Here is a 12744-nt window from a genome sequence, read left to right on the forward strand (position 1 = left end):
CTCAGGTCTTTGCTTAAGACCCAAGCATCGGGTACAGCTGTGGCTACAAGCAGTTTTGTACCATACTTTTGAATTGTTCATGTGGCATGACATATTACATCAAGGAGCTATGTATCACAGTTGGTGAAAATATAAGAAAGATTACAAAAGGGCTTGGTCTATGACTATTATATGAAATAAATGAAACAGGTGACTGCAACAGCACCAGCATAGTATTTGTTCATTGTTGTTCTTACTACTGTTGGTAAGTAGCAGAAAGCATAATTTTGTTTTAGTATCCTCTGAAAATAGATATTATACTTTTTAATGAAAGGATTATTGTTTTTTTTGTAGCTAGGAATAAATGAGAAAGTTTTAAAACTTTCTTTTCTAACAATTATGCCTCCCTAAGGAGTGGCTCCAGTTTTGGTATGGTTATATTTTGGCACAAAAAATAAATGGTAAATAATTGGTAAAGATCAGGGAAAGATGTTGCCATCATAGCAGCATCTGAACTTCAGATTTAGGCAAATCAGACCAGCATTTAAAGAGGAGGCAGGGCTCCAAAGTGTAAGTACACTATTCTTTCATTCTTACGTTCAGTCGTTCATCAAGCAACGAAAATACCAGCACTCCTTTTGCACTAAAATTAAGAAGAAAAAAAAGTGCGCTGACATTTTTTACATTTTCTTTTTTTAACTTTAATTTTCATTTTCTGGTATGCAGAAGCGCGTCTTAGATAAAAGTGCGTCCCCTGACGAGCAGCCACTGGTTGGCAACGCTCGTTTCTCGCCTAGAATCCAGGCGTACTTAACTGGCAAGGATCCTAATCCTTATGAGATTATGACAATGACACGGCAAGAGCGATATGATTATGAGAAGGTGTATAATCGGGCTAATAGAAAGTTGCTCTGTGAAGTTTTTTACACTCTGACGTTCGTTATACGTCCATGGCGTTTGAGGAGAAAAAAGCGCGGTGCTTATCTATGGGAGCGAAGAGGAAAACATTTCGAGCGATTTCGTCAACACAGACTTCGCCGTCATCGACGTCGCGAAATGCGCTTGTCCACTCCAGAAAAAGAAAATAAATTTGGTCAATATTTCATACCGATTCTCAGAAAATTTGCGAAGGTTCTGAAAAAGTTGTGCTTTTGTAGTTTATCTCAATAGTCATATCATTATAGGTATAAAATGAAATGTTAATTACCAAAACGTGGGCATCAGTACATATTCTTCAAAAGAAGAAGTTTAGTCACAGGCTTAGACAAAAAGAATTCTCTTGGTAGGATCGTCGATCCTTGGCACAGCTTACCACACAGTGTACTCGCGTAGTTTTCTATTCTTTCCTCTGGCTTGTATTCGGAAATGCTCTATCACAACGATTGCCAGTGACCACAAAGATAATCAACCAGATTACATTTTTCATTTTCATTTTTATTTTATTATTATTATTATTATTATTATTGTTGTTGTTGTTGTTGTTGTTGTTATTATTATTATTATTTTTTATTTCCTAGAAAAGACAGCCATATTCGACAATTATTTTATCACATTTTTTTTTTCTTTACATTGATGTGGCTATGTGCTCTCTTCCCCTGGACGTTTCTTCCCTTCTCCCAGATGATGTTTTGATAAGGTTAAGCGTGTGGAGGAAAAAATAAATAAATAAATAATGTCACACGATCTTTTTTACCCCTAATTTCACGAATGCGTCCTCTTTTAGAATATTGACATCTTCTTAATGAAATATAGAATGTTTTAACCTTTTAAAGAAATTTAATGTTATTGAAAAAAAAATGTGGAGAAATCCGATTTTTTTTTCTTATTGTTGATTGAGTGATCTTTATTTGGTGAACGAAAGATAAACGAAGGATGAAAATGAAATGCGTTTATTTTATTTGAATAAAATATACGGGCCAGATTAATTTCCTTTAGGTTCAATAAAATTAATTATCTTCATTAATTTCACTGCTGATTTCTTCATTGCGTAGATCATGACTCGAAAAAAGTTTCATATTTTGCAAAAAATAGATAGTCAGTGTGCTAAGTATGCTAAGTTTATTTCCATAATCTTATGTGATATTTTGCTCGAAATCATTTGAACTCATTTTATGACATTTACACTCCCTGGGAAGAGAGCAGTGTTCCTGTCTGTCGCTTCCCGCCAAATTCAGTCCTGACCTTCAGTCAGGCCAGCGTAAACATAACCATGGCAGGCGGTGAGTCAGAGATGGAGGTAGATCCTCCGAAAGAGTCTAGAAATAAAGACAAAGCCTCACCCTCGGAGACATCACATGCACCATGGTAAGTAAAGATGACAGCTGCACTTAGTAGATTATCAAGTGACTGTCAGATTTACCTTAGGTAATCACTGCCAAGGCTCCGCCGAACTTTCATCGCCTGGTGGACAAGTTTGACTTGGGCATTGTAGTCATTACCTTGTGATTTATTCTCCACCATTTTCATTATTCTTTCAGGTAATGTTTCCACTTCTGTAGAACCTTAGACACCATGAAGATGCGAAAAATGAGAATGTTTCGGCGAGCCATATTCTACTAACTTCATAACTAAACAATTTCTTACTGACTTACATCCGTGCTTAGAATCTTAGTCATGATTGCTTCCCAGTTGTCGGCATAACACAGCTCTGATACAGTGTAGAAAGTGTTCTAAAAAGTACTTGTATTTGTTTCAGGATTGAAAAATACCGGCCCACCACTTTTCCAGAAATTGTTGGCAATGAAGAAACTGTGGCAAGACTAGAAGTTTTTGCCAAACAAGGCAATGTTCCAAACATTATTATTGCTGTAAGGAATCCCAGTTATGCTAAATATGTTATCAATATCGTTCATTATTTTCAGTATTATGAATTCTGAATATATTCCTTTCATGCAGTATCCACCACATTTGTGAATATTGGTAACTTATGATAATTTATGTAAGGAATGTATCCTGGAAATTAAAAGGAGTGGCCTGACTTGTGATGAATTAGTAGGATAATGCAAGCATCAGTTAAAAGATAACTTGTTTTGTACCTCTCAGGGACCACCGGGTGTAGGGAAGACAACCACGATACTGTGTCTGGCAAGAGCACTTCTTGGTCCAAGTTTCCGAGAAGCAGTGATGGAACTGAATGCTTCAAATGACCGTGGCATTGATGTTGTTCGGAATAAAATTAAGATGTTTGCGCAGCAGAAAGTTACGCTTCCTAAAGGAAAACATAAAATTATAATTTTGGATGAAGCAGATAGGTAAGGATTGCAATTTATTGTACAAATGATAGTATTTTCATGTATTGGACTATAATGATAAATCAGCACGTAAATTTATTGTAGCTGTTATGAATATCACACGAGTTATTGAATTGCAAGAAAACTTCAAAACGTAAATACATTTGTTGTAAAGTACATTTGTTGCACAGCATGACTGATGGTGCCCAACAAGCCCTGCGGAGGACCATGGAAATCTACTCCAACACCACTCGCTTTGCCCTGGCTTGTAATTCCTCAGAAAAGATTATTGAGCCTATTCAGTCACGATGTGCTATGCTGAGGTATTCTAAACTTACTGATGCTCAGGTAAGGAAATAAGAGAACATTGATAAGTTAACTTTAAAACTCAGGTCAGTTAGTTGAAATTGCTTTATATTTAAAATGGATCCTCTTATGCATCTGTTTCCGTGACAGTTCACAAGATTTTATCTTCACTTTTAACAACATGGATAATTTTCAGTATTGTCCTTAAAAAAAATTCATTGAGTCCCCTAAGGGAGAGCAGTCAAATTGACTTTGTTGTTGTTTATGAGGAAATAATGAAGCACATTTAATTTTGGATATTGGTATTTCAGTTATTTACAATTGTTTACTGATTGCTGTACCAATTCAGTTCTTCCAGTATAATCTTAATGTTCATGCACATTATGGGGATGTAAAGTGTCTCGGGTGAACATATTTCAGGGGAGGAATGAGTCTCTCTCTCTCTCTCTCTCTCTCTCTCTCTCTCTCTCTCTCTCTCTCTCTCTCTCTCTCTCTCTCTCTCTCTCTCTCTCTCTCTCTCTCTCTCTCTCTCTCTCTCTCTCTCTCTCTCATCTCTCTCTCCTCTCTCTCTCTCCTCTCCTCTCTCTCTCTCTCTCTCTCTCTCTCTCTCTTTTGCCCCTCTCAAAATGATAGTTGCCAGTTATCCCATATTGAACATATTTTGGTTGGACTTTTCTAAAAATCTCAAATGGAGATTTCTCATCTTATCCCTTTCTAAAACAACTTACATGAAGAAATGGAGATTTTTTAAAAATTGCCTGATCAAGCCAAGCAGGGAATGTAAGAATGATTTGGGCTTGTGGAGAGAATGGAAAGAAGGATATTTTATAGAACGCAACTGGATCTGAAATGAGAAGATTAAAGCTAATGGAAAGACTATAGATGGGATATGTAGACTGTGAAGAAATACAAGAAGAATGCCTGTGGAGCAAGATTGACTATAGATGGGATATGTAGATTGTGAAGAAATACAAGAAGAATGCCTGTGGAGCAAGATTGACTATAGATGGGATATGTAGACTGTGAAGAAAAACAAGAAGAATGCCTGTGGAGCAAGATTGAGTACTTGCTTGCAATAAGGACAATAGAGAGCTGTTATGAATAGATTAATGGAGATGCAACCTTTGATGGAAGACTTCCTTGTGTTTGGGTGGATTTGTAGAAACTAACCCATGCAGTGTAGTGTGGTAATGAATTGGTGCTCGTTCTCTGAGGGCCCAGAGGACTAAGACATGAGGGAACTTTTCGTGAATGTATGCATGTAGGTTTTGTTTCAGATATTCCATCTAAAAGGGAAATGGTAGCATGGCATATGAATAAACTTTCATTTATTTATTTTTCAAGTTTGTATATAAGGCATGCTGTGCTATAGGGGCATAATCTGCATAGATCCATAGAGTAAGTTTTGAGAAAAATGACTTCATTCAGTAAACAAAATCAGACCAAGTTTAAAAGATATCCCCCTTATGTGATATATCATTGGAAATGTCAAGATGTCTTTTTTTTTTTGTGTGTGTGTGTGTGTGTATGGAATTGTTTGCACCCTACACCAAAGCAACCAAGCAAATAATTCATAAAAGCAAAGCTGGACTCATTGAAAAATGAGTACAGTGGGGAAAAAATCAACAGCCTATGACAAAAACTTGACTTTCTATGAATTTTTGGAAATAAAAATATAAGCAAGATTGGAAAATGTATACACAAGTTAAAAGGCAGCAGAGTATAGAGACTGAGTGAATGGTGCACATGAGCCATGCATCTCTTGATTGGCTGAAGCAAGAGTGATGGCAAGTCAGCTTCTCATTGGCCAGCAGGTTCTGCCTCTGTAATTACTGACAGGCGAGTTGATTTGTGGTTTCCAGAAATGATTTCCTCCAATTTTGAGACTTCCTGTAATTTACCAAATGATCCCCTTTGCCTTGTTCTTCATTCTACAACAATTTCAGTCACCTCTAGTGGGTATTCCTGGCACCAGCTTCAAATGTGGGGTTTTACGGGTTACATCCCTGTAGCACAGCATGCCTCATATCTGCACCCTCATTTCCTTAGCTTTCCCCTACATTATTTATTTATTTATTTATTTTTTTTTTTTAATCTAATTTCCTCCCTACAGATACTGAACAAACTCCAGCATGTATGTTCTAAGGAAGATTTGAGTTATACAGATGATGGGTTGGAAGCTATACTCTTCACAGCCCAAGGAGATATGAGGCAAGCTCTCAACAACCTCCAGTCTACTGCACAAGGCTTTGGTCATGTATCCTCAGAAAATGTATTCAAAGTAGGTTTAATGAAATTTTGAATGTATATTCATAGCAAATGTGGATGCAATATTTTTTTTTATTTATTTATTTATCTATTTTTATTTATTTATTTATTTTTTTTTTTAACTTTGGATAAGTAACTAGGAGGAATAACTTCAGCATTTAGGTACTGAGATAATCACCATTTCTGAGGAAAATAGCCTTGTATGCTTCAGTAAAGCATAAAGGAGATACAATAACCAGGAAAGTTTCTATTTTAGTTTCTTTCCTTTGATATGGTTTTGCATCCAAATGAGTAAAATTTCTTGTCAAAACTATTTGCAGTTGAGTTTTTTTTTATATTTTTACTTCACAACAATATTGGGATATTTGTACTAGAGTTATATGTTATCCATTGTCTAATAGTCATTTCTGGTTTAGTCTTTGAATATGGTGATATTTTTTTTCATGCCATGGAAATGCCTTCAAGAAGATGGCCATGGCAGAAGTCTTCATTTTGCTCTTGAGCTTTGCCTCATCCTTGAAATGAGGAGAGAGGCAAAGGAAGTACATATAGGCTATTAAGATATACAAATTTTTTACTTTTTCACTTTTATGCTATGTCATCTTTGCATATTTTGTAAGAAGAAATTGGGAAGATTGTACATTACACTTTATATTTCTGCTTTCTGCCCAGAATCACCTCTAAGTCTGTCCTCCAACTAGTCAAAAACTTCATCAATAGAAAGTGTCAATCTTCCCAGATCGAACTCCCCTCGTGATTTCTGGCACCTAGTCAAAAAAACATCTCAATAACTTCATTTTTCCCTCCTTTATTTCAACCTGATGGCAACACTGCCATCTCATCTATTTCTAAAGCTGAACTCTTTGCTTAAACTTTTGCTAAAAACTATCTTGGATGATTCAGGGCTTGTTCCTCCTTCTCCTCCATGCTCTGACTACTTCATGCTAGCCATTAAAAAGCCTTCACAGTGATGTTTTTCCATGCCCTTGCTTGCCTTAACCCATGGAAGGTTCATGGACCTGATGGGGTCCCTCCTTTTGCTCTCCAAAACTGTGCCTCCATGCTTGCATCTTGTCTAGTCAAACTCTTTCAACTGTGTCTATCAACATCTACCTTTCCTTCTTGCTGGAAATTTGCCTACATTCAGCCTGCTCCTAAAAAAAGCTGATTGCTTTAACTGCTCAAACTACCATCTTATTGTTTCAATTTTCTGCCTTTCTAAAGTTTTAGTGTCTATCCTCAACAGGAAGATTCTTAAACATCTATCACTTCACAACTTTATATCTGATCGCCTGTATGAGTTCCATCATGACCACTCTACTTGGTCATCCTCTTTTAGGGATTATGGTGAAACTTTTGCTGTTGCCTTAGACATGTCAAAACCTTTTGATGGAGTCTGGCAGTTTCTGATTGTGGCAGAGCAAACTTAATATTGTTCAGTGCCTCAAAACTCAGTTCTTCCATCTATCAACTCAGTACATCCTTCCAGATAACCATCCCCTCTTCTTCAATGACATTCAACTCTCCCCTGCTTCAACACTGAACATCCTTAGTCTGTCCTTTACATAAACTGGAAAATTTATATCTCATCTCTAGCTAAAATAGTTTTTATGAAGTTAGACGTTCTGATTATTTTTTTATTTTATTTTTATTTTTTTCTCACCCCCTCAGCTACTGACTCTGTACAGTGACCTTATCATCCATGTATGGAGTATGTTTCATATGTATGGGGGGTTCCATTCATACTGCTCTTTTTATGCAAGGTGTAATCAAAAGTATTTCATCTTACCAACTCTCCTCACCAGGATTGAAAATTATTGGTATTTTTTTGCTGTGTACACAAAAAATTTTCTAGTTGATATACATAACTTGAAGCAGCAATTAGTCTTGTATGTCTTGACTGACTGTCTTCAGCCTCTCTCTCATTGCCACTATGTTGCATCTCATGCTGTCTTCTGCTATTTCCATGCTAACTGCTCTTCTGATTTTGTTAAAACTGGCATGCCTCCCACAGCCTTGCTGCACTAGACTTTTCTTCTTTCTCTCATCCTTATTCTGTCTACCTCTCTAATGCAAGAGTTAACTGGTATTCTCAATCATTCATTCCATTCTCTACTAAACTCTGGAACTCCCTGCCTGCTTCTGTATCTCCTTCCTATGACTTAATTCTTTCAAGAAGATTTCAAGACACTTATCTTCTGTTATTATATTCTTGTATTTGGAATTTCTTTGGGAACTGGCATTTCAAGTGGGCCTTTTTTTTTCCTCAAAAATTGATGCCCTTGGCCAGTGCCCCTCTTATATTAAAAAAAAGTGATTAATGAAAGCAGGTTGGATCTCTCTCTCTCTCTCTCTCTCTCTCTCTCTCTCTCTCTCTCTCTCTCTCTCTCTCTCTCTCTCTCTCTCTCTCTCTCTCCTCTCTCTCTCTCTCTCTCTCCTCTCTCTCTCTCTCTCTCTCTCTCTCTCTCTCTCTCTCTCTCTCTCTCTCCTCTTTCCAGATCAGCTAATTATATAATTTTTTTGTTAGGTTTGTGATGAGCCACATCCAGTGATGGTAAAGGAAATGATCCAGCATTGCACTAAGGCCAACTTTGACGAAGCTTATAAGGTAAGGAGCAAGTAGTACTTCATTTCCTGATAGCCACACATTCACATCAGGATTGAAAATAATTGTTAATTTTTGCTGTGTACACAAAAAATGTTCTAGGTTGATATACATAACTTGAAGCAGCAATTAGTCTTGTATGTCTTTGGGAGGCTTTGTGCGGCATACAAGATACAACCATCATTATTTGCTAACATACATCCACTGCAGGAAGTAGGTTTCCTTCAGTGGATGTGGAGAGCTAATGAAGATACTGTGCCATGCTGGCATAAGTTGTCTTAGTGCCTAGTGTATTAATGTATTGAAATTTTTACACCACAACACAGAAGCCATATGGCAGAGGCCTTACATTGTGAAAGGATTTGAGATAAAATATGGATCTGTAATACAACCTTGGTACTCTGAGGTCATTAATATCATACATATTACTGGAACTTGTAACTTGCTTTAACACCAGCTGGCAATGAGAGGGTATTGAATAAGGGTGATGCAGTAGCAGCACTGGAGGTAATGTTTTATTAGCAGAGCTATTGATGACTTTATAGTGGCCAAACAAGTTAATGCACACCCCTGCCATGCCACATTAATTTTAACACTCATCATTTACTAAATATTTTCCACCTAACTTGAAGAATTTATTGACTATTTTAGTTCCATTTCATGAAAATAAAGGTATCTTTATAAAATATGTGTTAAAACTTTTCATCAGGTAGATAACTACTGTATGTCAAGGTAAGCTGTTAGTCCAGTATCATACGGGAATGTTTCTTAATCTTTCATCACTGGTGTTGCTGTCCTATTCCAGTTAGGCTGTATAGTGTAAATATGTATTTCATATCCCCTCTCATGAAATTTTCAATTTTTTTTTTTTTTTTTTTTTTTTTTCAAGATCAAATTTTTTTGATACATGTGATGTGATACATGCAGGACAAATAGCAAATTTTGGCTTGTTTTTTTAACATGAAAGGGATCATCTTTGATATTATTTAAATAATTATAATCTGAAATTATTAAAAATATAGGAACTCCTTAGAAATGCTAAATTAGGTTCCAGAAATTTACCAACAATTTAATTGTTTGATTCTTACCTTCTTTCACTCCCAGTTTCCTCCTTTTCACAGTCTTTTAAATGGCTTTAATAGTTATCTGTCTCTTCCTGCCAAATGAAAAAATAACTCAAATTTTTTTATATATTTTGTGTAATCTGTAAACAGATACTGGCTCATCTTTGGAAGTTGGGTTATGCCTCTGAGGACATCATCTCCATTATCTTTAGAGTATGCAAGAATACAGATATGGCAGAATTTCTCAAATTAGAATTTATCAAGGTAAGAATTATAGAGTTACACATATATGTGTAAACTATATTGTAAAAATGTTGAATATTGTTACAAATTTTTAACATTAAGATATACAAAATAGATATATCAAACATTCAAGAAATCTATCTATACATTGCAGTATTTATGATTGTTAGTAAAAGATGAATGCATGTTTTGTTTTAAAGTTGCTTTTTTTTCTTCAGATTGGCTTTTCCTTCAGCATATTTCATGTTTTTAATAAATGGCTAGTTAAAAGCTATCCTCTGGGTGTTTTTTATCAGGTGACTCCAGTTGACTATCTTTATGTTTTTGGTACTCCCTATTGAATATTTGAGCACTGTTGTTAGATTGTTATATCTAGTTAAATATGGTTTCTGAGCCTGCTTTAAGATAATGGGTCATGGGAAATAAAAAAAATTAAGACTGAAGGTTTTTTTTTTTTTTTTTTTTTTTTTTTTTTTAGGACACTGGCCAAGGGCAACAAATTTAAAATAAAATAAAAAATGCTCACTGAAATGCCAGTCCCATAAAAGGGTCAAAGCAGTAGTCAAAAATTGATGGATAAGTGTCTTGAAACCTACCTCTTGGAAGGAATTCAAGTCATAGGAAGGTGGAAATGCAGAAGCAGGCAGGGAGTTCCAGAGTTTACCAGAGAAAGGGATGAATGATCGAGAATACTGGTTAACTCTTGCGTTAGAGAGGTGGACAGAATAGGGGTGAGAGACAGAAGAAAGTCTTGTACAGCGAGGTCACGGGAGGAGGGAAAGCATGCAGTCAGCAAGATCAGAAGAGCAGTTAGCATGAAAATAGCAGTAGAAGACAACTAGGGATGCAACATTGTGGCAGTGAGAGAGAGGCTGAAGACAGTCAGTTAGAGGAGAGGAGTTGATGAGATGAAAAACTTTTGATTCCACCCTGTCTAGAAGAGCAGTATGAGTGGAACCCCCCCAGACATGTGAAGCATAGTCCATACATAGACAAATAAGGCCCTTGTACAGAGTTAGCAGCTGGGGGGGTGAGAAAAACTGGCAGAGACATCTCTGAACACCTAACTTCATAGAAGCTGTTTTAGCTAGAGATGAGATGTGAAGTTTCCAGTTCAGATTATAAGTAAAGGACAGACCGAGGATGTTCAGTGTAGAAGAGGGGGACAGTTGAGTGTCATTGAAGAAGAGGGGATAGTTGTCTGGAAGGTTGTGTTGAGTTGATAGATGGAGGAATTGAGTTTTTGAGGCATTGAACAATACCAAGTTTGCTCTGCCCTAATCAGAAATTTTAGAAAGATCAGAAATCAAGCATTCTGTGGTTTCCCTGCGTGAAATATTTACTTCCTGAAGGGTTAGACGTCTATGAAAAGACATGGAAAAGTGCAGGATGGTATCATCAGTGTAGGAGTGGATAGGACAAGAAGTTTGGTTTAGAAGATCATTAATGATTAAGAAGAGAGTGGGTGACAGGACAGAACCTTGAGGAACACCAATGTTAATAGATTTAGAAGAACAGTGACCATCTACCACAGCAGCAATAGAACGGTCAGAAAGGAAACTTGAGATGAAGTTACAGAGAGAAAGATAGAAGCCGTAGGAGGGTAGTTTGGAAATCAAAGCTTTGTGCCAGACTCTATCAAAAGCTTTTGATATGTCCAAGGCAACAACAAAAGTTTTACCAAAATTTCTAAAAGACTCAGTAAGGAAAAGCCAGAAGATCACCAGTAGAGCGGCCTTGACAGAACCCATACTGGCGATCAGGTAGAAGGTTGTGAAGTGATAGATGTTTAAGAATCTTCCTGTTGAGGATAGATTGAAAAACTTTAGATTGGCAGGAAATTAAAGCAATAGGACGGTAGTTTGAGGAATTAGAATGGTCATGCTTTTTAGGAACAGGCTGAATGTAGGCAGACTTCCAGCAAGAAGGAAAGGTAGATATTGACAGACAGAGCTGAAAGAGTTTGACTAGGCAAGGTGCAAGCACGGAGACACAGCACAGTTTCGGAGAACAATAGGAGGGACCCCATCAGGTCCATAAGCCTTCCAAAGGTTTAGGCCAGCAAGGGCATGGAAAACATCATTGCGAAGAATTTTAATAGGTAGCATGAAGTAGTCAGAGGGTGGAGGAGAGGGAGGAACAAGCCCAGAATCGTCCGAGGTAGAGTTTTTAGCAAAGGTTTGAGCAAAGAGTTCAGCTTTAGAAATAGATGTGATAGCAGTGGTGCCATCTGGTTGAAATAAAGGAGGGAAAGAAGAAGAAGCATAGTTATTGGAGATATTTTGGCTAGATGCCAGATGTCATGAGGGGAGTTAGATCTTGAAAGGTTATATAGCTATAGGGAAGAGTGGACTATTTAGTCATGGTAAAGGTTAGGTGCTAGATTGTGATTGTTCTACTATTCATGTGAATAGTAGAACACATGTTTGAGTGGGAAGTAATGAGACTTGTTTCATTTATATATATATATATATATATATATATATATATATATATATATATATATATATATATATATATATATATATATATATATATATTGATTTTATTTTATTTTATTTATTTATTTATTTATTTATTTTTATTTATTTATTTTTATTTTTTATTTATTTTTTTTTGTTTTATTTTATTTATTTTTTATTTTTTATTTTCATTTATTTTATTTTTTTTATTAATTAATTAATTAATTTTAATTTTTATTTTTTTTATTTTTTTTTTTTTATTTATTTATTTATTTTTTATTAATTAATTAATTTATTTATTTTTTGTTAAGTAGAGCTAGCACAGGAATGTAAAAAGTGTGTTTAACTCTTTCATGCCCTGTTGCACCACCTAATGATAGTCAGCAGTCCCCCACAAGCAGACACTACATTAATTTTCTTTGTTAACTTTTTATCGTTATATTTTCAGGTAAATTGATTATAAACTTAAACCATCTCAGAATAATAATAATAATAATAATAATAATAATAATAATAATAATAATAATAGTGATAATGATAAAGCTAAAAGCAACCCTAGAGTTAGTGAAACAGCAGCATTTACCCCA

The 12744-nt window shown here is 35.8% G+C and overlaps 1 protein-coding gene across 1 annotated transcript in view; it reads left to right on the forward strand.

Moving 5' to 3' along the window:
• Window positions 1-2110: 2110 nt before the first annotated feature.
• LOC135107498 (replication factor C subunit 2-like) overlaps window positions 2111-12744 on the forward strand; it is a 12458-nt gene continuing 1824 nt past the window's right edge. The window contains exons 1-7 of the mRNA XM_064017444.1: window positions 2111-2283; window positions 2675-2786; window positions 3022-3230; window positions 3401-3557; window positions 5629-5796; window positions 8311-8391; window positions 9603-9716. Coding sequence (XP_063873514.1) covers window positions 2189-2283; window positions 2675-2786; window positions 3022-3230; window positions 3401-3557; window positions 5629-5796; window positions 8311-8391; window positions 9603-9716 — 936 coding nt within the window. The 5' untranslated portion in view covers window positions 2111-2188. The remainder of the gene's footprint in view (window positions 2284-2674; window positions 2787-3021; window positions 3231-3400; window positions 3558-5628; window positions 5797-8310; window positions 8392-9602; window positions 9717-12744) is intronic.

Source organism: Scylla paramamosain, chromosome 15 (genome assembly GCF_035594125.1).
Source record: "Scylla paramamosain isolate STU-SP2022 chromosome 15, ASM3559412v1, whole genome shotgun sequence".
NCBI classification, from domain to species: domain Eukaryota; kingdom Metazoa; phylum Arthropoda; class Malacostraca; order Decapoda; family Portunidae; genus Scylla; species Scylla paramamosain.